We start from the raw sequence: 25891 nt of genomic DNA, 5'->3' as shown, positions 1-25891 counted from the left end.
TGACATAATATTCATGATATTACAGCATCTAGACAGGAAGTTCATTATAAAGTGACCTTCAGCACATCGTGTGATCTTCCTGTTCACATTAGAAACGGAAAAGAGGTGTGCGTGACAAGATTTTGGTTATTGCAACTTTTAAAGAGTTGCCATTGATAAATGTTCTTTTCCATTTGGATTTACTTAAAGAAATCAATTTAGCTGTAGAAATTATTAGTAACTTAAACAACCGGGGGAGGGAGAGGGCCAGGGGATAGGGAAGTCTTCAAAAAAAGTAAATTTTACGATACCTAACTTTCACAAAAAACAATTCAGAATCAAGGCACATTTTTCTCTGATAAATCCCACTCATGCATAGCCAGGTTTTCAAAGCAGGGATGAGGGATACAAACTTGTCAATGTACCAACCAAAAACACAATGTCACAGAGGAGTGTTACCGGCTCAAATTTAAGAAATTTCAAAATGTCTTTAGGTTTCCTACTGGGACAATTACACACAAAACATGTGACTTATTAATGATTGAATTGGTCAAAATTAGGTAAATTTTGGACTGAAATGTGCTAAAAGGGAAGAAGTATGTCGCAAATCCTGGCCAAATTTGTTAACATGGACTCTCGGCCCGGGAATGTTGTGTTTTTGTGCTGGGTTGCCGTGGCAACCCAGCACTTATTGTTTGGGTTCTGTTTTCTGTTGTTTCTATTAGTAATTCATGAAGAAAACGGAAAGTTGTACAAAAAAAAAAAAAAAAATATCAAAATGGTTATGACAACTGACATGAATACTAAAATTGGCCTGTGCAGATATCAGAAATATTGTGTTGATTTTGCATTTTAAGGTAAAATAGGTATATGTTTTAGGAAAATAATTTTTCTGAATCTAGACTAGGAAGTTTTGATGGTTCTCTTCACTAGCACACTGAGCTTGGCAGGCTATGGGTTCTATGGGCAGACACACTGGGTACCATACATGCTTTGTTGTTGTTCAGTATCTGCCATGTATGGCCTGTATCTCTGTTGAGCTGAGAGCTACCTGCTGAGTAGTGAGCAATACACATGTTCCTTAATCTCTTCATGTAGATAGTGGTCTGTCTGTGGTGGTCTGTTATCAAATATATGTTGGATAATTTTCAACTACATGTAACATGTTTGACCCTGCAACATGGAGCATAGTTATTTGAGGGAAGACCATAAACAAGATCACTGCTTGGAAATAAGATAGGCCTGTGTACATTTCCTGGTAACAAGATGGTGATCAAAAGCTATTGATGCACACATCACTTTCAAATATTCTATTTTTATGATGACAGAAATTTCAAAACTAGAATGAAGCATTAGAGCATACGTAATGATTGGATTTTGTTACTACGAATATTATCAATAAACATTCACTTATTGGCTTTAAAGGTGCTATTTTGGGGTTCAGTTTGTGCATGCCTGTAATATATACTGGTACTTAAAAAAATATTTCTTGAAAGTTTGCTTGTTACTTTGTATGCTTAAATCCTCAAAAACAAAAAAGAGCTATGAATTATTCTAAGGTGCAAACGTCGGTTCCAACTCATGCCATCCAAACCTGGTGATAATAATATTTGAGTAGGGGGACAACACGTGAGTGGAGATATTTGAGGTCAAAGGTCATTTAGTGGTCAAATGAGGTCATTGTTGATTTAGATAAAGCGATGGGCAAATTGCTCTCTCCTTTGTAAAAGTAAATTCCAATGTCAAACATTACCTAGTGGTTATAATCTGTGTAAGGGGGCATCAACTGAAATTGTTTGTATTGGGCTGTAAGTTAGTGAACGTAAACCTTAGGAGGAGTAACAACATAAAGAGCATAAAAGTATACAAATTGGAATGGAACTGTTGTAAGGAATCCAACTGAATCATCAGTATCTGGGAAAAAGTGCCTCAAGTGATTTTGAGGTTTGAACCAACCGAATAAATTATTTTTACTTTTTTTATAAAAAGAAATATAAAGTTACTCAATGTGAACAACCATGTCCCAGCACATCCCTTTTTAAAGGGATTTTTATTTAAAATACAATCTGCAATGTCCATGATTTTCTTATCCAGCAATCTGGACTGTCCATGATTTCTTGGGGAGCTGAAATCCCTGGCCCCCCACTGGCTACACCACTAATATACTGAAATTACTGAAAAAGCATCCTAAAGGGTGGACACATACCTATACCATCAAACAATTAAGTAGACCCCTCCACCAGATTGCAACACTATCTCTAAATGTGTTTCTATAAATGTTTTGTTTTTATTAGAAATTGATCAATACTGTCAGAAGACAATGTGACAAACTGTATGTCGAAGCACCAAGAATGTGAGTATGAAATAAGTATTTTAAAGGAGTTCGATCTGCAGTGGGGGTACCCCCCCCCCATAAATCTGCAAAATTTCTACTTTTTCTGCAAAAAATAGTAAAATTGGATCCAAAAATCAATTGCAGAGGGGATAAAGCCCAGGAATAAAGGTCTACTTTTGGCCAGAATGAAGATTTCTCTTGAAAAAGCCTGCATTTGGAAAATCCGCACCCCTACAAAAAATTTCTGGCTACGGGCCTGTGTGGAATAAGGGTCTGTGGCTTCTTTTCAAGCATGAAACATAGTATATCAAGTATTTCTTTATAATAAGAAGTGAATGTTTCATATGCCCACAGTGATCTGAACCTGATGCATGACTTCACCGATTCAGACTTGTTTACAATAGATGGTGACTCCATCCTGGCCGACATCTTTGCTCAATATGGACTAGACCTAAGCCATGGAGGACAACTGCTACACTTGGTGTATCTTGTGGAACTGTTCTTAAAGGTGAGAAGAAGAGACAGAAAAGCCATTCACTCCCTTATGGCCCACCGCCGGTGGTTGTAGATCCAAAGCAGAAAACAGAAAGCTGAAGATGTGCACCCAATGGGCTATTTCAAATTGAAATCTGTACACCTGCAATTGGTTCCTCGAAGTGTGTACACCAAGATGTTTGCTGGATGCCGATCATACATTCATTCCATGATATAATGATGTTCATTCCATGATCTAATAATCTTGCACACAGGGAGTGTGTATTTCCGTTGGGATTACCTGAATTTGAAATCTACACCTACTGTGTGGGAGATTATAAAGATCATGTCTTCTATAGGGGAGTATGAATTTCAACTTTCCAAATGACCTAATGATGCTTATGTGATCTTGAGCTTAAAGAATAAGGACAGGATTTTGCTTTTTGCCTATCCAATATTTTGTCATAATGGATGGGTTGGCCAGTCCCATAGCCAAAATCTAAGAATTTGCAAGCATAGCGAGCCAAAAAGTTTGATCTTTTACGCTTTTTGGTCAAAAAATGGCTAAATTTGGGGAAGAAAGTCCACTTTTCACAGAATTGCCCCCCCCCCCTTTTCAAAATCAGCACCCCCACAAAAAAAAATCCTGGCTACGGGCCTGGGGCTGGCCCATAGATTGAGTATTGGATGACCAGCCCATCCATTATGACACAATATTTGATAGGCAAAAGACAAAATCCTATCATTTATTCTCATTCTTATTCAGTTTAAGGGTTATTTTTACTAGCTTTTTCCCAGAAAAAATAAAGTTACTTTTGTGAGGACAAAACCATCACGAACATCTAAAGCCACTGATCCACATTCTTAGTTTACGTACATGTATTATGCAAGCACATCATCATGCAATCATTGAGGATCAAAAAGCATGCTGCCTTTCCTTGACCCGATCGACACTGAGCCTCAATGCCTCATCAGAGTCCATTTTTCTTCGTTGGCCATCTAAGATTAAAAAAAACAACTTAAAAATGAAAGATGCTAAATGTAAATATGCGCTGTTGAAATTGGGCTCCATTATTAAGCTAATCATTTTTAAAGGGTATTTTGTGATTCTAGCATCCTCTTTTTATAATATGGCTCGATAATATGAAAAAAAAACTTCAAAAGGACAGTTGATTTGGACATTGAATTTGAAAGTTAAACATAATTGCATCCATTATGTTGCCCCATATAGGTCACTGCGATGTAATTTCAGGCAGTTAACGGCTGGAAATACACATTGGACGATGTGTTTGTCAAACAACGGAATCTGCAAGCAAGGTTATCATGTACATGGTGTAGTCCTTCTGATGATATAAAATCAACTGTTTTGGAGTAAGTTTTGGGCACGGTTTGGGGATGAGGCTGTGGATCAAGTTAATTATGCTATTTTTGGCTAATCACTTTTAAAAAAGACTAAAAAGTGAATACTGTTTCTTATTTCACAGGACTTCCAAGAACGTGAAGGCCAGTTCCACATCATGTTCTTCACCAAAGCAGAGGCCCTCTGGCACAGCGATCCACTCAAACTACTCGCAAGACGTACCATCATACAGCACCTGTTAGTTGATGTGTTATGTATTTTTGCTGACTTTTTTGCTTAAGGTGGCTGTGTACTCTCAGACATGCATGTAGTAAAAGTGCAATAACTTTGTAATTATTCGCGCAAAACATATAAAAGTATACATTTTTATGAAGGCAAGACGTCAATAAATCTTAATATAAATACAGATTTGGGGTAAAAACAACAGTTTTGAAGAAAATCACAAAAAGTGAGTTTTTGGCAATATTTGTTAGGTACATCATAACAAAAAACACTCTTTCCAAAATATTTTATTTTGTTTTTAGCTCAATCTTGAGGCTCCATTCCAAAAACGGTTTTTTTTTTTTTTGATATTGGCCTTATTTTTTGAGATATTGACCATATAAGGCATCAAATTGAACTTTTAAAATTCACAAACGCCTATTTGCACAAAATGATGCCTAAAATCATAAATAGACCAAAATATAAAAAAATGAGAAAACCGTTTCTTGAGGCGATCATGCTTTTTACGATGATCATATTTGCTTACCTATAGATGTTGTATTTATTGAGTTATCGTGTACCTAAATCGTCATTTTACCGAGAAAATGAACATTGACATAATGGCCGTTGAAGTTTAAAGTGGTCACATTATGCACTTTCATCGAATCTTACAGGAGAATGCGGCAGTTTTCGTTTTTCTACCTTATATAACGTGAACATCGGGTAAATCCACAGCCCCTTGAGAAGTTTGAGCGAAATCCATTCATAACTTGATATTTAAATCGGGGAAAGAACTTGAAAAAACACACATTTTATCAGCTAAAACGGAGCCATTTGACCGCTAGGTTTTTGTGAAATCAGTGCTTCCGTGGTGCTTCCATAAGATGCGCCGCGCATGTAGATAAGCGTTGCGTATGCGTAGCGTATTTGTGCGTTAACAAATTGCGCGATACGCAACGCGATGCGCGGTTGCGCGCGTGTACCCTGCTGGTACAACAAAGATTTTCTTTCCTTTTCAATTTCAAATACAGTGGAATAGTGAAATAAAATCCTTAAAATATTGCAGTTGGAGTTTACAAATCTGGATTTTCATTCCTTGTATTTATAAAAAACATAACAAAGTACAAACTTATCAAAAAAACTCAATTTTGCGAAAGAAACCATGTCTAGAGTACACAGCCGCGTTAAGTTGTTAAAAATGTAATTTTTATGTAATATGAACCCATTTGAGCCATTTTTTTCACTGCAGCTAATGGACACCATTTTTGAGACTTTAGCTACAATCCATTGACATGTGCTACAAAGAGCCAAAAATTCAAAAGGATGTATGCATCTGGTGACAAGGAACATAGTTATGCCAGTTTGGAATTATTTGCATATTTAAAATTCAAGATGGCTGCCAATATGGTGTCAAAAATAGCAGCCAGAAGTAGAATGTCAATGAAATTATATTATAATGCAAGCATATACCTGAATTCGTCGGCTGTATTCCATAGTGGCGTATAGTGATTTTTGGTCATTTTTTTGAAAATTGGCACATATGTTTTTAATGATGTTCTCTTTCAATTTTTCTAAGTCTCATCAGTCATAATTAGCTAATTAATTAGTAATTAATTAATTAAAATGTGGCGTATAGTTACAAAGTGACATTTTTTGTATTCCATAGTGGTGTATCGACCATACGCCACTTTTTATACACATTTTATAATTATGAAATATCGGCAAAATGAAAAACATCGTATGTCATAGTGGCGTACACGCATCGGACCTATACGCCACTATGGAATACGAATGACGAAAAGTAACGCCATAGGGATACATAGCGACCGAAGTGGCGTACGGTTAACGTTAGGTTAGGGTATTGCGTTTTGTTCGTTTTCCATAGTGACATATAGTTTTATTTTCAGTTTGCCAGCAATAGTATGTATTTATTTCTTTTGAAAAATATATAACAATAAAATCTATTTAGTTTACTACAGAAATTTCACATCATTTACAAAATATAATGAATGTCTGATTTACACAACTCGATTTTAAATTGGCATTTCTTCAAACCCGATTTTCTCGTATTCTCGCCACTATGGAATACGGACGACGAATTGACTGGATATATGAATAAAGAAAAAAAGAACACACCTCTGTTAGTTTTGAAATACTTGCATGTTAAAATTAAAGATGGCCACCAATATTATGTCCAAAATGGCCATCAGATCGAGGATTTTAATTAAATCCATCATATTAACATGTAAAACCTAAAATGATGGCTGGATATATGAAGTAGGTCCCTTACGAAAATGGCACGCAGTTTTTGAACGCATGCAGCATGCAAGCAGCACGTGTGCCGCACCGCATGCAGCACGCGTGCAGTTGGTAGCGTCGCGGATGCGTATATTTGGAACGAGGCACGCATGCAGGGAAGCGTGCAGATGCTTGCTGCATGCGTGCAGGTCATGAGCGTGTGCAGTTTGCATGCAAATGCATTTGCGTGCACTGCATGCGTGCAGCACGTACTGGCCATATATATGCGAGACAAAATCATGAAAAAAAAAAATCAAAAATAATGGTTAACAGTGTATACTGTCCTTACAATTAGTCTTACATAACCTGGGTATCCATTTCACAATGAACCAAAATTGCCTAGCTTAATTTTATACAAGTCACTTATCTAACTTAACCTACCTGATTTTGAACCTGGGACCTTCTGCATGGGAGTCTGATGCTTTACCATTTGAGCTATTGAGGTATACACATTTGATTAAGTGTTTTAAGTTAATATAAGCAATATTTTGATGACTAAACCGGCCAAAGTGCATCATTTTATGAATATTGATCAAATTTACTGTGAATATTGATAACATTCACTATAAAAATGTTGAATTTTGCTTTGATTTTTTGCAGTGCCAATTAACTGTTGATTCATGAATGGCATACCAACATTGGCCCAATATTGCAATGCCAACTATCGAAAAAGAAATGGCATTCCAACATTGGGCCAATGATGCAATGCCTACTATTGAAACAGGAATGGAATTCCAACATTGGCCCAATGTTGCAATATCAACTTTCGAAATAGGAATGAAATTCCAACATCGGCCTAATGTTGCAATGCCAACTATCGAAACAGGAATGGCATTCCAACATTGGCCCAGTGTTTCAATGCCAACTATCAAAACAGGAATGGCATTCCAACATTGGCCCAAAGTTGAAATGCCAACTATCGAAACAAGAATTTGCTTGCCCTCCCCTTCTAGACCTGCCAAAAAATGCTTGCCCCCTCCCCTGTTGGCCTGCCAAAATTGCTTGCCCCCCCTCTTTGTCTGCCAAAAATCTTGGTCTGAAGGTTAAATACTTAGAAAATTTTGGTCCGAAGGCTAACTTATTTATTCATTGTAAACATTTAAATATTTTCACTTCTAGATCATTGCCAAATTGTGACTTGATGTCAGTTGTGTAAAGGTGAATTAGTCATTGAAAATCCTACATGCATGCAGCATTTTACCTTTACTGCTTCTGGAAACCCTGTATGCGTGCAGCATTCTAACTTTGTGATCTGGAAATCCTGCATGCATGCAGCAATTTGCGTGCTGCATGCAAGATGCGTGCAATTTGCATGCAGTCCTACAGTCCGCACACAAGTGTAGTCTGCACGTAATTTGCGTACAGATTGGTAGTCTGCACGCAGGTTCTGCAAGCAAATTGTGTGCGCGGTGGATATTTGTGTGCGGTGCCTGCATGCACACAGCTGGTTCGCACGCATGAACACGCTACCAACAGGCCTTGCTTGCATGCTGCACACATCTGCACGTGTGCTGCACACTGCCGCACGCGTGCTGCATGCTTCCGCACACATTTTTCATTGCTTGCATTTTCGTAAGGGGTTGTAAAGAACACACATTTTCGATGGTTGAAATACCCAAGTGTTTAAGATTAATATTATATAAATAATATGTCGTCCAAAATGGCCTCTTAAATTTCAACAGAAAGCTGTGGACTATGTCACACAATACAACCTGCCAACTGATTACCCACATACCACATCCTAACTCACAAGAATGGAAGGAATACATTGAGCATTATCATCCAGCCTTTGTCATGCTCAGTGATGGGGAATCGCTGGACAAGAAGCAAGGTCAATGCACTTTGTTACGGTTGTTACTGATGTCTGCGCTAAGTTTGGATGTGGATTGTGCTTTCTGTTCACCTCTGCAGAGGTCGTTGCGTAGTGTGAATACTTTCTATGTGGAAGCACGCAGAGTTGAAATGGTTACAAAAATGCCATGCATACCTCAGGTAACCATTCAGTCATTTATGGACAAAGGGGAAGGAAAGACCTGTTATAATCAGCTCGTAATAGGCGGGATCGACTCGAAACATTGTGGATTGATATAGAATTGCGTACAAACAGCTTGGCGTACCACCTACAAATTTATGCCAGCGTAAGATGGGACGTGTGCAGTAACAAAAACCGAATAATTCTCACCTATTACGAGCTGATCATAGTATAGTTTAATTGTTTACATTTACAGTAACAGATTTTAATGGGCTATATTCCAGTTGAAATCCATAAAGCCCCTGTGGAAGACATGGCCAAAATTTCCCATACAGGAGGTATAAATTTCAAATGGAGTCTTCCATTCAGGTAACCCCATTTGAAATTCACCCTCCCTGCATGCCCTGTGTGGAAGATTATAAGGTCATGTCTTCCATAGGGGGTCTATGTGTTTTAAATAGCCCTATCTATACTTCATTTCACTTTGAGTTTGGTAGGGAAGTATATATGTATTTCACTGGTTGCACTTTTCGAATCATGCATGCTCATCTAATCTCGCAGGGCCTACTACCCCAGGGGCACTCCATTATTAAAGTGATGTGCACGTGCAGTCGCAACTTTCAACAAGGGTTCAAAAATTGCATGAAAAATAGGGGCAATTGCAAAAAATGGGGTCTTTTGCTAGCACATGCTAAAAATTGGAGTCCTTTGAGGGAAGTTCCTAATATATGGAGTCATTTGGGGGAAGATATTGAAAATTTGGCCTTTTGAAGAAAGATCTTATAAATGAGTTCTTTCAGAGGCAGATTTTTGTCAATCTAAGGTAGACAATAGTAGGCAATTAGCTTTTCAAAAATGCTTTTATTTGGATGGGAAATCATTTTATACTAAGATTTTAAAATAGTGATTTAGATTTAAATGTGTTCTTTGTTTTGATCATTTGTAGTTGTGATTTTGTTTTGCTTTGATTTTAATTTTGTTCATGATAAAGAGGTACACTGGTTAAGGTCTTGCCTTTGGTGCAAGAGGTCCTGTGTTCAAAAATAATCAAATCAAATCCATTCTTCCTGTAGTTCATCTGAAAAAGGCAGGTAGATGACCCATAGTAAAGACCTCATTATAGTTGGTTCTGATCAGGGCCCGGGGGTTCACTCCCATTGTGGCCTGTACAGCATCCGCGATAATAAAAATGCGTAAAAAGGGTAGTTTTTTGTGTGTAGGCACGATACGCGCATATCGTGTTTAGGGTGTCAAAAACATGACAAATTGGAAGAAAGGGTAGCAAAATTGCAATTGCTAATACGCGGAAATGAAATTTAGGGTATGAAATTTGATGGAAGGAATAAAATCCCTGTTTAGGGTGTGAAAACAGGCGAGTGTTACCTGTTTAGGGTATCGTTTGAGCCAAGGGTTAAATCCTTGTTTAGGGTGCTTTTCAAAAGTTGATTATCACGGATGGTGTACAGGCAACAATGGGAGTGACCCCCCGGGATCAGGGTAACGTCTGATTTTCAGCTACACTTGCCTGTCCTGTAAAAATGCTATCTATCAGGTCAATTGGCCTTTTGCAGTTTCATCAGTGTTTTCTCCCCTATTTCAGCTCTTGAATGTATAGATATATGCTTGACATTAAAAAGTTGCTTTATGATTTTACAGGAAGTTCTGGCGCAAACATATGAGCTTATCACACAGCGTTTGACATTGGAAAGTGCAGATTGCTACAGTGAACAGGAACTGCAGCAGGTGAGTAGTCATTTGAATTGAATGTGCCTCTTAATAATTTATGCAAAGTTTTTTTCATTTTAAGCTCTTTGAGTTGACAAATGTTGTAATTTGCACAATTTGTTTAAAGTTGTGGAATGAATTCGGCAAAGTATGTTGTAACACATGCAATATAATGCCGTTGTGGCCATATGGACAGTGCTGACATTACAGCTGTCTAAGAAGTTCCTATCTGTTAGCATTGTGGTACGCCAACTAATCACTTGGTGATCAAGGTATGTCGGAGCCCATGTGTCACATGAGCATTAAATAAATTTCCTTTTATAAAATAGCCTAGGCTTACTGTAAAAGTTGTCTTTTCTAACTGCATAGCCCCTTACATTGTGTAATACCTGAAATCATCATACCTATATTCCCAAGTTTGAGGATGAAATATACTCTGCACTTGAAGTGAGAAGGAAAGTAACCTTATTAGAATAACATTTCACATTTTAGTCAATGTTCAGAGTTACTGTACATAATTATGGACACTTACATCAACATGCAATTTCTTCAATATGTCATATACTTGTCCTTCACTTATAATCTATTCCTAAAATTTAATACTTCTGCCCTTTTGTGGGTATCACTGAAGCTGATTAATAATTGTTTGAATGCATACAGCTTATTTAAAGCCATAATGTACAATCTAATAGTATGATTTTTTTTTTCAAACCTGATTTTTTGGCATATTTGTAATAATGTTTACACATGTCCCAACTTACACCTAAATGGAATCGGCCAAATTCGTTGTCTTTTTGGGTCAACACAGCAATTTTGACATAAATAAAGTCATATTATGACTTTAATTCCCCTAGAACTCCATATTAAACAGCAAATTCAGCTTAAAATGAACAGAAACGCTTCCCAGCAGTTATTGATAATACTATTTCAGCATTTTGGGGGAAAAATAACAAAATTAAAATTTGACAGAAATCATACATAATGGCTTTAAATCATTCTTCCAACAGATAAGTTACCACCTTGAAGCTGCTGTTGTGGAATACAGCAGTGACAATCTTCTGATGTCAACAATTCGAGATGTCATCACGGTGATTGCATGTGCAGAAGTCATGAAGAATGGGTGTAATATGGAAGGATATAATGAGATGGATGTAAGTTCACTGGCTGAATTCTTTCCATTACATTCCAAAAGTATACAAAAACGATATTTACTTCGCACTGTATAGTCGTGCGGAAGATTCTTTTCATGCTCATTCAACTGTATAGAAACAGCCTTGATGCACATAGAATAGGGAAATAACTAAAAATAGCTTTGAAATTTCTGTGTAGAAGCTATGAAAGCATAAACTGCTCATTTGCATTACAAGGAACAATGTTAGTAAGAGCCAACGCCTTTAATATCAGTCCCAGAACAACGCCAAATATGGATTAAAAGACCTTTGACCTTGGATGTACAACAGCATGTTATGATCTAATGGGAAACTGTGCACATCAACAAACACCATTTCTATCAAAAGGCAACAGCCGATATAATTTGAAACCACATAAATTACTAGAGTTGGTTCTTCTCTTGGATTTGGACCAAGCTTTAGAATATCGACTGTTGCGTTTTGAAATAAAACAAACCAGAAATTTATCACCCATTGTAAAAGATATGGCACATGTACCGAATACATGTACATACATTGGCTGACCTTGTGGATTTCCTGGCCCAGCCATGCTAACCACATAAGGAGATTATACGATTAACCCAGTGCAGCTATTGTCATAGCAGGGTATTATTATGTAATACTCCTGATCCATATTTGGCGCTCTCTTGGACTGAATATCAATTTAGTTGAGAGCAGATTTCTCATGGGAAGAGCCATTTAAGAAAATACAATTAGATATTTTTAAAAAGACCTATGTAGTGTAGACTAGATCTATTAAAAAAAATTCATCATGATGTAGCATAATTTTATATAATGCGGCATGTTTGAGTAAAATAAAATTTAACAATCACTCCTATTAAGTTAATTTGGGAATGCTTAATTCAATATGTTGTCTGCCAAACAGTATGTTTACACCATGACCCTCAACATTCAACAAGACACCACAATAGTGTTTCTGAGAGTAGGCATGGCTTGTAGACTATTTGCAAACAGTTGAAGTCCCTGTGCTTTGTACGGTGAATTCTTGCATATTCATATTCATGAGGGCCAATTGTTCGATGCTACGTGCCTAACAATCATGTCAGTGTTGCGTGCCTTTGCATATACGCGATAGAGCATTACACATCTTTGCGCTTATGTGAAACACTGTAAAAATATGCAGAATGTGAGTAGCGGTTTCATCTTTTGCACCTAATGGAAGGATCGGCCCTTATTAACGGGTGTTGCTGGGACTTTATCTGTTTCAAATAGTCTGTGGTAGCAGCACTAAATGATGCATTAAAATTTACTAACTCAAACTGGCAGTGTGTGATAGACCAGTGGACATTTACAGGAGAAGAAATGGGCTATTATCATATTCACTTGTTGAAATGCTCATATTTTTTTTGGTTAGTTAACATTGGTTAGACACACAACTGAAGGATATCCCTACTTGTACTTAAAAGTGATCGCATCCATGGTATTCATCCCATTTCAGAAAGTGTTTCTAGAAGGAGCATCAAGAGCCTTCATCCTACATGCTGTCTTACTGCAATACCTCCCTCTAGAGTCTAGAGCACAGAATGTACCAAATGACGAGAACATATCACCATTTAGTCAAGGTCTCATGGACAATTTTCTCACCAAGGTTGGTATTTTTTACCCATATCAGTAGGCATGGTATATGTTGCTTGGAATCGGTGCAATTCTCCTCCTCATCCGCATCATCATCATCATCATCATCATCATCATCATCATCATCCCCCAACCCATTCTCAATCTTATTTTGTACATATGATACAAATGGTCAAAGCAGTTAAAATGTATATATGATACAAATTAGACCATGCGCAAGAATGGATGCGCAGTAGTCAAGGATCATCATCATCATCATCATCAAATTATACGGCAGTAAATAGCGCCCTCTGTTGATCAAAATTCACTTTAGTAAGTACTTTTTAAGAGAGTTAATTAATATTTGAGTTAATAAGTAACACTATAAAATGTAAAAAGCTGAATTTTGTTAATTTAAAAACTGAAATGAGGTATGGGGCTGGCTGGGGTGGCTACGGGCGTTAGCTCAAGGACAATATTGTTCAAGGTTGCGCCAAGCAGGCCTATAAAGAAACAATGTTGCTCCCAATACAATAGCAAACAAGCTTAAACTGTAAATTAGCCACCGATAGAGGGCAGGGCCTGAAGAATGAGGGAAATTACGGGGTAAAAATGTAAAATAAGTAGAAAGTGTGAAATAGGTGACGGACTGTCTCTAAGTATGGATATGGGCGACGGGCTGTCGATAACAGAATCTCATTTTCGCTATCGACAGCCCGTCGCCCGATCACCTAGTAGAGACAGCCCGTCACCCTTAAGGTTATCCTAACCCTAACCATAATCCTAATCCCCTTACCCTATCCCTAATCCTAACCCTAACCCTAATCCTAACCCTAACCCTGACCCACTAATCCTAACCCTAACCCTGACCACCTAACCCTAACCCTAACCCTAACCCTAACCCTAACCCCTAACCCAACCCTAACCCTAACCCTAACCACCTAACCCTAACCCTAACCCTAACCCTAACCCTAACCCCTAACCCTAACCCTAACCCCTAACCCTAACCCTAACCCCTAACCCTAACCCTAACCCTAACCCTAACCCTAACCCTAACCCTAACACTAACCCCTAACCCTAACCCTAACCCTAACCCTAACCCTAACCCCCTAACCCTAACCCTAACCCTAACCCACTAATCCTAACCCTAATCCACTATCCCTAACCCTAACCTTAATGTAACATTGACCAACAGTAACCTTAATGTATAAAATTGGCCAACAGCACCATTAATGTAACACAGAGGGCGCTAATTACTGCCGTGCTAAATATACAAAATAAGCATCATCATCACTTCAGTGAAATGCGAGAAGTCGGATTTTTCTTAAAATGTAATATATTTACATTTTAATCTTTCTATTATGCATGCCTTAAAATGTATCATATAAACAAAATTAGGTGTTCACGATTTGTAACATATATACAATTTAGCTAGAGAATGTCTTGCATCCCCAGCAAACACAAAACATTTTAAAAATATTTTAAACAGGTTATATTTTGGGTTTTTGTCAGGTGATATAAAGGTCATGAAGACGTTCTATGTATGAAAACACTACAAAAATATATTATTTAAAATGTTTTGAAAATGTTATTGTAAACATTTTTGCCAAATATTTTTTGTCAACACTTATCTAAAAATGTTTTTGAATGTTATGAAAACGTTTTATATACCCTTTATATACCCTTTATATAACCCAACATTTAAACATTTTCTGGCAACATTTTCTATCCTTTGGCGGATGATGTCGAAAACATTTTGTGTTAGCTGGGTCAACATCATCATCATCCTCTTCCAACTTATGCTTATTCTCCTCCTGCCCCTCCTCATCTTTTAAATCCTCATCCTCCACCGCATCCTCATCATTGATATTTATCATCTCATCATCCATCTGCACCTCCACCTCATCCTTATCCACATCATGATCCTCCTCCTGCTGCTAACCCTTTTCCATCTTTATCTATGTCATGATCCTTATAGATCTAAGAGCTAAGGATACCTTATGCCCCCCTATTCTTGAAGAAATTGCACACAGAGGTCACTGAAATTTACACAAATAGGGCCAACCACTATTATCATCATCATCATCCTTAACTCCATATCTCCATCATCATCATCATCATCATCATCATCATCATCATCAAAGAAACTAGATTGTGAGGTGTATTAACAACTTTGTATTTCCCTGCTTATGTTGTCTGTGATGGTGGTTGGAATCTGTTTCCTTTCATGCAAATTTCTGCTTGAAATAAAGAAACATGCGTGTGTTTGAGTGCCCTTGAGCTTGCAAATGATATGACCTAGCATCCTGTCACAGCGTGCACAGCTCCAAGTAGTTGCATGGTCAAGAAAACTAGCCTAAAACTAGCATAAAGTTGCTTTGCAATTTTCCTGTAATTTATTCCTATATAGATTAACTATGCACTGGCTAAGTTAGTAGCATCATATGACACTATACATGCTATAGGGAGCAAGCTAACAACAACTATTGAAGCCATCGAGGACACAAAGAGCCTGGTAGATCTGATAGATGGAAGACTACTACATGTCACACTGTATCTCTTACAAAAATACACAGAGAATGACATCAAAGGTAGGACCTGACCCATAAGGTGTGACATTCAACCCTTCATTCATATACAAAAATCTTTCAATTCTGGTTCATAAACAGTAAGCATAGGTGTAAAATATGCATTTTATTTATAAATATGCATATGGCATATAATGGGTGCCACCATAACAAGACCACCAAGTGTGACAAAATCCTCACATGATTAACTACTACATAAAGAAAAAGATAGGAACTGTTAAGGCGTATATGTGACATTCTCCAACAAAACCTAGAACAAGTAGTCAGACATGTTTTTGAGTTACGGGCTTCTAAAGATGACATTTCCATAAAAAATTCAAATTCTTGATTTCATGGGATTTGACTGTGGGACTTAGTGGACTTTCAAATCCTTGAAAGTACTTATTGAAAAGAGGTTAAATTAACAATTGAACTAGGATAATCCCCATTCTCTCTAGTGTAAAGCAGAAAACTAATTTTTACAGCTTACTAATTTATCCTTCATGTTGTTGTGTTGTTTTCTTATTTTATTAAAGCCTCATATCCAGCCCAAATTCTCTCCAAATTCAAATATTTGTGGCAAGTGACCTGTGCTTTGGCAGCTCCAAATCTGAATGGAGATGATGGTAGTTGCAAGAATCCAAGCGAAGACAAAGAGTTTTTAACGGCACCTATTCATATATTCCAGAATACAGATGAGGAGTTAGGTAAGCTGGGTTTTTGGTGCTTTTGTTTGTTTGTTTGCTTATTAAATCTACCATGATAAATTAGGACAGGTAAGCGCTGACTCAGCAAGTTGTAGGCCTATTATAATACACTAAGCCAAAAAAGAAACTTACAATTATTCACAAGGTCATATCTTAATATCCTGTGCATCAAAATGAACCAAAATGACACACAGGATTACTACAATACTCTAAACACACGACAGTAACCAAGCAGTTGTGCAACTGGCACAACAGCAAATGCACTGACATTGAAGAGCTTCCTGGACAACATTCACAGCCCAATAAATGGCACCCAGCACAAGAAATCTGTGAGTAATTGGAATAGTCTAGAACAAGACCTGTTTCTTGAAGAAAGTGTGTGAAAAGCAGAAATCAGTCCTGTTCCACACTATTCCACTTACTCTTTGGAAATTGTCATCTGTGTAAGAATCTTATACGCATTCTTGCAGATTTCTTGTGCTGGGTGCCAATTATTGGGCTATAAATGTTGTCCAGGAAGCTGTTCAATTGTCAGTGTATTTTGCTGTTGTGTCATTTGCACTACTGCTTGGTTACTGACATGTGTTTAGAGTAGAGTATTGAAGTAATCCTGTGTGTAATTTTGGTTCCATTTTGATGCACAGGACTTTAAGATATGACCTTATGGCTTAGTGTATACTGCAGTAAAATTGAGTACTTTGGCATTCCGGGATAACTTTGGCAGGTTACTTTAAAGAAGTTCAACTTGATATAAATCTATCTATCAGACATTGGTTTTGTTTGCAAAGAAAGAATTTTGATTGAAAGAAAATCAGTTTCTGATATATTTATATATAGCCTATAAACCTTTTATAGACATGATAAGGTTGAACTTGTAAAAATTGAACTGCCAAATTTACATCCACATTCCAGAGTTACCCCATTTTATGGAACTGCATGTAATATACCATGTACGTAATGGTAGGTCTAATATTAAGGATGAGCTTGGTGGCAAGTTACTGAAAGGACCCTAAGCCCATGTAAAAATTGTTTGACAGAAAGTGCAAGAAACATCTTACTGTCATTCAATGTGAACCATTTTGACATACTGAGAACTACACCAAATTGCGCCTTTTTGTCCTTGAATTAGAACCATTTTGACATGCTCATCCTTGCACCAAATTGCCCCTTTGTCATTGAATGTGAATCATTTTGACGTGCTCATACTTCCACCGAATTGTTGTTTTTTTGTTTGTTTTTGAATGTGAATCATTTTGACATGCTCATCCTTGAGCCAAATTGTCTCTTTTTGTCATTGAATGTGAATCATTTTGACATGCTCATCCTTGAGCCAAATTGTCTCTTTTTGTCATTGAATGTGAATCATTTTGACATGCTCATCCTTGAGCCAAATTGTCTCTTTTTGTCATTGAATGTGAATCATTTTGACATGCTCATCCTTGAGCCAAATTGTCTCTTTTTGGCATTGAATGTGATTCATTTTGACATGCTCATCCTTGAGCCAAATTGTCTCTTTTTGTCATTGAATGTGAATCATTTTGACATGCTCATCCTTCAGCCAAATTGTCTCTTTTTGTCATTGAATGTGAATCATTTTGACATGCTCATCCCTGAGCCAAATTGCCTCTTTTTGTCATTGAATGTGAATCATTTTGACATGCTCATCCCTGAGCCAAATTGTCTCTTTTTGTCATTGAATGTGAATCATTTTGACATGCTCATCCTTGGGCCAAATTGTCTCTTTTTGTCATTGAATGTGAATCATTTTGACATGCTCATCCCTGAGCCAAATTGTCTCTTTTTGTCATTGAATGTGAATCATTTTGACATGCTCATCCCTGAGCCAAATTGTCTCTTTTTTGTCATTGAATGTGAATCATTTTGACATGCTCATCCTTGAGCCAAATTGTCTCTTTTTGTCATTGAATGTGAATCATTTTGACATGCTCATCCCTGAGCCAAATTGTCTCTTTTTGTCATTGAATGTGAATCATTTTGACATGCTCATCCCTGAGCCAAATTGTCTCTTTTTGTCATTGAATGTGAATCATTTCGACATGCTCATCCTTGAGCCAAATTGTCTCTTTTTGTCATTGAATGTGAATCATTTGGACATGCTCATCCCTGAGCCAAATTGTCTTTTTGTCATTGAATGTGAATCATTTTGACATGCTCATCCCTGAGCCAAATTGTCTCTTTTTGTCATTGAATGTGAATCATTTTGACATGCTCATCCCTGAGCCAAATTGTCTCTTTTTGTCATTGAATGTGAATCATTTCGACATGCTCATCCTTGAGCTAAATTGTCTCTTTTGTCATTGAATGTGAATCATTTGGACATGCTCATCCCTGAGCCAAATTGTCTTTTTGTCATTGAATGTGAATCATTTTGACATGCTCATCCCTGAGCCAAATTGTCTCTTTTTGTCAGTGAATGTGAATCATTTTGACATGCTCATCCTTGAGCCAAATTGTCTCTTTTTGTCATTGAATGTGAATCATTTTGACATGCTCATCCTTGAGCCAAATTGTCTCTTTTTGTCATTGAATGTGAATCATTTTGACATGCTCATCCTTGAGCCAAATTGTCTTTTTGTCATTGAATGTGAATCATTTTGACATGCTCATCCTTGAGCCAAATTGTCTCTTTTTGTCATTGAATGTGAATCATTTTGACATGCTCATCCTTGAGCCAAATTGTCTCTTTTTGTCATTGAATGTGAATCATTTTGACATGCTCATCCCTGAGCCAAATTGTCTCTTTTTGTCATTGAATGTGAATCATTTTGACATGCTCATCCTTGAGCCAAATTGTCTCTTCCCAGCAAACACAAAAACGTTTTTAAAACGTTTTAAATAAGTTATATTTTGGCTTTTGGTTTAGGTAAAAACGTTTTAATAACATTAAAATGTCGGGTTATATAAAGGTCATAAAAACGTTTTAAAACGTTTTGTATGAAAACACAATACAACAATATTTCAAAAATGTTTTCAAAAATGTTATTGTAAACTATTTTTGCAAACATTTGTTGCCAAATATTTTGTCAACACTTAAATAACATTATGTTAAAATATTTTCCCCCAGCAAACACAGAAATGTTCTTAAAATGTTTTCTTCAAAACGTTTTAATAACATTTAAATGTCGGGTTATATAAAGGTCATAAAAACGTATTTAAAACGTTATTGCAAATATTTTGGGCAAACATTTTTCCCAAAATATTTGTTCAAACCCAAAATAACATTCTGTTTAGAATGTTTTGTATCAAGTTTTCAAAAATGTTTTTGGAATGTTATTAAAACGTTTTTATACCCTTTATATAACCTGACATTTAAACGTTTTCTGTAAAACATTTTGTGTTTGTTGGGAGTAGATTATCAAAATATGTTTTTCAATGTTATGAAAATGTTTTATACCCTTAATATACCCTTTATATAACCCGACATTTAAACGTTTTCTGACAACATATTATAACCTTTTGCGAATGATGTCGAAAACGTTTTGTGTTTGCTGGGTTTTTGTCATTGAATGTGAATCATTTTGACATGCTCATCCTTCAGCCAAATTTTCTCTTTTTGTCATTGAATGTGAATCATTTTGACATGCTCATCCTTGAGCCAAATTGTCTCTTTTTGTCATTGAATGTGAATCATTTTGACATGCTCATCCTTGAGCCAAATTGTCTCTTTTGTCATTGAATGTGAATCATTTTGACATGCTCATCCTTGAGCCAAATTGTCTCTTTTGTCATTGAATGTGAATCATTTTGACATGCTCATCCCTGAGCCAAATTGCCTCTTTTGTCATTGAATGTGAATCATTTTGACATGCTCATCCCTGAGCCAAATTGTCTCTTTTTGTCATTGAATGTGAATCATTTTGACATGCTCATCCCTGAGCCAAATTGTCTCTTTTTGTCAGTGAATGTGAATCATTTTGACATGCTCATCCCTGAGCCAAATTGTCTCTTTTTGTCATTGAATGTGAATCATTTTGACATGCTCATCCTTGAGCTAAATTGTCTCTTTTTGTCATTGAATGTGAATCATTTTGACATGCTCATCCCTGAGCCAAATTGTCTCTTTTGTCATTGAATGTGAATCATTTTGACATGCTCATCCCTGAGCCAAATTGTCTCTTTTTGTCATTGAATGTGAATCATTTTGACATGCTCATCCTTGAGCCAAATTGTCTCTTTTGTCATTGAATGTGAATCATTTTGACATGCTCATCCTTGAGCCAAATTGTCTCTTTTGTCATTGAATGTGAATCATTTTGACATGCTCATCCCTGAGCCAAATTGTCTCTTTTTGTCAGTGAATGTGAATCATTTTGACATGCTCATCCTTGAGCCAAATTGTCTCTTTTTGTTATTGAATGTGAATCATTTTGACATGCTCATCTTTGAGCCAAATTGTCTCTTTTTGTCATTGAATGTGAATCATTTTGACATGCTCATCCTTGAGCCAAATTGTCTCTTTTTGTCATTGAATGTGAATCATTTTGACATGCTCATCCCTGAGCCAAATTGTCTCTTTTTGTCATTGAATGTGAATCATTTTGACATGCTCATCCCTGAGCCAAATTGTCTTTTTGTCATTGAATGTGAATCATTTTGACATGCTCATCCTTGAGCCAAATTGTCTCTTTTTGTCATTGAATGTGAATCATTTTGACATGCTCATCCCTGAGCCAAATTGTCTCTTTTGTCATTGAATGTGAATCATTTTGACATGCTCATCCCTGAGCCAAATTGTCTCTTTTTGTCATTGAATGTGAATCATTTCGACATGCTCATCCTTGAGCCAAATTGTCTCTTTTTGTCATTGAATGTGAATCATTTTGACATGCTCATCCCTGAGCCAAATTGTCTCTTTTTGTCATTGAATGTGAATCATTTTGACATGCTCATCCCTGAGCCAAATTGTCTCTTTTTGTCATTGAATGTGAATCATTTCGACATGCTCATCCTTGAGCCAAATTGCCTCTTTTTGTCATTGAATGTGAATCATTTGGACATGCTCATCCCTGAGCCAAATTGTCTTTTTGTCATTGAATGTGAATCATTTTGACATGCTCATCCCTGAGCCAAATTGTCTCTTTTTTTTTTAGTGAGTCGGCGACCTTCGAATTCTCCTCTCTGTCCCTACTCGTCGCTCTTTCTCTCTCAAAGTGAATCGTTTCGACATGCTCATCCTTGAGCCAAATTGTCTCTTTTTGTCATTGAATGTGAATCATTTGGACATGCTCATCCCTGAGCCAAATTGTCTTTTTTTGTCATTGAATGTGAATCATTTTGACATGCTCATCCCTGAGCCAAATTGTCTCTTTTTGTCAGTGAATGTGAATCATTTTGACATGCTCATCCTTGAGCCAAATTGTCTCTTTTTGTCATTGAATGTGAATCATTTTGACATGCTCATCCTTGAGCCAAATTGTCTCTTTTTGTCATTGAATGTGAATCATTTTGACATGCTCATCCTTGAGCCAAATTGTCTTTTTGTCATTGAATGTGAATCATTTTGACATGCTCATCCCTGAGCCAAATTGTCTCTTTTTGTCATTGAATGTGAATCATTTTGACATGCTCATCCTTGAGCCAAATTGTCTCTTTTGTCATTGAATGTGAATCATTTTGACATGCTCATCCCTGAGCCAAATTGTCTCTTTTTGTCATTGAATGTGAATCATTTTGACATGCTCATCCTTGAGCCAAATTGTCTCTTCCCAGCAAACACAAAAACGTTTTTAAAACGTTTTAAATAAGTTATATTTTGGCTTTTGGTTTAGGTAAAAACGTTTTAATAACATTAAAATGTCGGGTTATATAAAGGTCATAAAAACGTTTTAAAACGTTTTGTATGAAAACACAATACAACAATATTTCAAAAATGTTTTCAAAAATGTTATTGTAAACTATTTTTGCAAACATTTTTTGCCAAATATTTTGTCAACACTTAAATAACATGTTAAAATATTTGCCCCCAGCAAACACAGAAATGTTCTTAAAATGTTTTCTTCAAAACGTTTTAATAACATTTAAATGTCGGGTTATATAAAGGTCATAAAAACGTATTTAAAACGTTATTGCAAATATTTTGGGCAAACATTTTTCCCAAAATATTTTTTCAACCCAAAAATAACATTCTGTTTAGAATGTTTTGTATCAGGTTGTCAAAAATGTTTTTGGAATGTTATTAAAACGTTTTTATACCCTTTATATAACCCGACATTTAAACGTTTTCTGTAAAACATTTTGTGTTTGTTGGGAGTAGATTATCAAAATATGTTTTTCAATGTTATGAAAATGTTTTATACCCTTAATATACCCTTTATATAACCCGACATTTAAACGTTTTCTGACAACATATTATAACCTTTTGCGAATGATGTCGAAAACGTTTTGTGTTTGCTGGGTTTTTGTCATTGAATGTGAATCATTTTGACATGCTCATCCTTGAGCCAAATTGTCTCTTTTTGTCATTGAATGTGAATCATTTTGACATGCTCATCCTTGAGCCAAATTGTCTCTTTTTGTCATTGAATGTGAATCATTTTGACATGCTCATCCCTGAGCCAAATTGTCTCTTTTTGTCATTGAATGTGAATCATTTTGACATGCTCATCCCTGAGCCAAATTGCCTTTTTGTCATTGAATGTGAATCATTTTGACATGCTCATCCCTGAGCCAAATTGTCTCTTTTTGTCATTGAATGTGAATCATTTTGACATGCTCATCCCTGAGCCAAATTGTCTCTTTTTGTCAGTGAATGTGAATCATTTTGACATGCTCATCCCTGAGCCAAATTGTCTCTTTTTGTCATTGAATGTGAATCATTTTGACATGCTCATCCTTGAGCTAAATTGTCTCTTTTGTCATTGAATGTGAATCATTTTGACATGCTCATCCCTGAGCCAAATTGTCTCTTTTTGTCATTGAATGTGAATCATTTTGACATGCTCATCCCTGAGCCAAATTGTCTCTTTTTGTCATTGAATGTGAATCATTTTGACATGCTCATCCTTGAGCCAAATTGTCTCTTTTTGTCATTGAATGTGAATCATTTTGACATGCTCATCCTTGAGCCAAATTGTCTCTTTTTGTCATTGAATGTGAATCATTTTGACATGCTCATCCCTGAGCCAAATTGTCTCTTTTTGTCATTGAATGTGAATCATTTTGACATGCTGAAACATCCAACAAATTGCCCGTTTGTCATTTAATGTGAATCATTTTGACATGCTCATACCTGCACCAAATTGCCATCAGTCATTTCAATGTGAACCATTTAAGAGAAGTGCTGAGACCAGTGGCTTAGCCAGGTTTTTCGGAGGTTGAGGGCACAACTTGAACTTGTGAATGGACCAACAAAAAATGATTGACTGATGAGTGCCATCCCTACTGGTGAGACAGCAGTAACCTTGGCCAATTTTTAGAGCAAAATTTTGGATTTTTCAGATTTTTTTTCTAAGTTTGTGAGAGCATAACAAGACTTTCCGTTGATGTATTTTTATTTCCATTAGTAAATATTTTTCAAATTGAGTTTTTTATAACATATTAAAAAGGCAGAGACCCCTAATGTATAATAAATTAGCTAGGTAAGTTTTGAGTAAGCTTGATGAATATTATCAAAAAACTTGGTAGTCTTGTAACATGTCTAATGGCGCTGCCCATGGCCACTTGATGAATTGTTTAATTATACTGTCAACCAAAATTAGATTACATTTGGACTGAAACAGCCAAAAAGGAAGAAAGACATTGCATATTTTGTTTATATGAAAATGATTTTTGAGAGGCTCAAGTCCCCTGGCCCACTACCGGCCGATGACAAACACCAAATTTTTCCCCTCTTTTTTTATCACTGAATGTTAATAATTAAAGTAATCATATTTCCACTATGTTGACTGAAAGGCTTTTAATGGCAACTCTGATTATTCAAAATGTTTGTGGGTTTCATTAGCTTTGGCATTGAAGAAGTATGAAACTTTCAAAAAATTGTCAGGACCTGAGACAAATATTTGTCTCAGGTCAGGACAAGCTCTGATTTCTTTAGGACTAAACCAACTTTTATGTTGAGTGATGGTCAGTTACCTTGTGGACTATTATAACTATTATCATGATTATTATATTCAATGAATATTTTGCATTGATAAGAACTTCCAAGTCCGTTTCATTTGTAATACAATTATTATTTGATTTCAGCAAGCGAGCCAGACTCTGATAACATTGACAAGGGACTCGTACCAGTGACCTCTCAGCTTTGCACAGACTATGCAGGGGATCTTGTGAAAGAGTTGGCATCAGATAGGCAAGTACTTGTAAAGAGGCCCTGCATGCTTTTATCGATTGGCTCCCAACAAAGGATTTGAACCGGTGTCCTTCACCGTAATCATGCCGCAGTGCAGTCCATTCAATCAAATGTTGTCATCAACCTATTTGATGGTAGTGCATTTGTTATGTGTGTGAGACGAACTGTCGCGGTAGATTGCAAGCATGCTTTTGTTGAATGCATTTGAGTAGTCCGCCATATTTACAGTATGATACGTCATATGCACAACCTCTAAATCATACATGGCTGTGGTACCTTTTTGTAAAGGTCAAGGACGAAATAAGTTGGTTGAACAAAATCAGTTGTCCTCCATGTCTTTTCAAATTTGGAGGACAACTAAACAATTTTTTTTGGCCTTCCGAATAAGTTTTAAATTTTACGTCACAGGCCAAAAATCAGCTCTGAAAGAAGCAAAATACAAACCAAATTTGTTTTCTATCCTAACATGATGCAGTCATGTCTACAGTAGAATTCACCATGACCTTTGCAGGACTTAAACCCCATTAAAAGATATTAAACCAAGATAACACTCATTGAAAACAGCTCAACTATGTTACATCAGATCTTCTCTGGTTAAATCCACACTACACATGTTTCTGTTTAACCTGTGCAATGAGCTGGTATTATAGTTTCAGTTGGGTGAACGATTATAAAGCAAACGCAAAGTAACAATACTGTTCACGAAATGAGACAATAGTGTGCATATTGTTAACCACATTCTTGAAAATGAGAAACATAATGGCTGTGGACCGTAACACGGTTTGGAAATAATTTCTTCATATTTTTTGGTGTTATCTGTCGTTTACATATCCTTCCTAAAACATCAAGGTGCAAATATTTCCAAACACCTAAATTAGCTAAAAATTTAGGACATGTTACAAAACTCTATTTACTAGAATTTCAGAGAGTACTTTAAATATTGGCCGGTTATTTTTCACACAGTGACGTTAACTAGGCAATGTCATATTACCTATAACATAGCGTTAACTAGGCAATTGCCTATACTTCTAACATACACTATTGATTTTGTAGAGGTTACGCGTCAATGGTGAGAGCACTGTGTATTGTGTATAGGAATACAGACAGTAACTGCAGTATGATGTACTTGCCAGTAATTGTGTCATTGCCTATGTACCTCTGTTTCTTTGCATTGTTTGTCAATACATACATGTTTGTCCTTCTCCACGTCAACATGGTCTT

The 25891-nt window shown here is 36.4% G+C and overlaps 1 protein-coding gene across 1 annotated transcript in view; it reads left to right on the top strand.

Annotated features, from left to right (window-relative positions):
• Positions 1 to 25891, top strand: part of LOC140140374 (probable ATP-dependent RNA helicase DDX60) — a 105856-nt gene that overhangs the window by 27688 nt on the left and 52277 nt on the right. The window contains exons 4-13 of the mRNA XM_072162135.1: positions 2274 to 2332; positions 2669 to 2822; positions 4273 to 4385; positions 8330 to 8639; positions 10276 to 10362; positions 11352 to 11495; positions 12973 to 13122; positions 15499 to 15679; positions 16192 to 16362; positions 24565 to 24670. Coding sequence (XP_072018236.1) covers positions 2274 to 2332; positions 2669 to 2822; positions 4273 to 4385; positions 8330 to 8639; positions 10276 to 10362; positions 11352 to 11495; positions 12973 to 13122; positions 15499 to 15679; positions 16192 to 16362; positions 24565 to 24670 — 1475 coding nt within the window. The remainder of the gene's footprint in view (positions 1 to 2273; positions 2333 to 2668; positions 2823 to 4272; positions 4386 to 8329; positions 8640 to 10275; positions 10363 to 11351; positions 11496 to 12972; positions 13123 to 15498; positions 15680 to 16191; positions 16363 to 24564; positions 24671 to 25891) is intronic.

The sequence above is a fragment of the Amphiura filiformis genome, chromosome 19 (assembly GCF_039555335.1).
Source record: "Amphiura filiformis chromosome 19, Afil_fr2py, whole genome shotgun sequence".
NCBI lineage: Eukaryota > Metazoa > Echinodermata > Ophiuroidea > Amphilepidida > Amphiuridae > Amphiura > Amphiura filiformis.
This window is presented reverse-complemented; position numbering and strand designations above follow the sequence as displayed.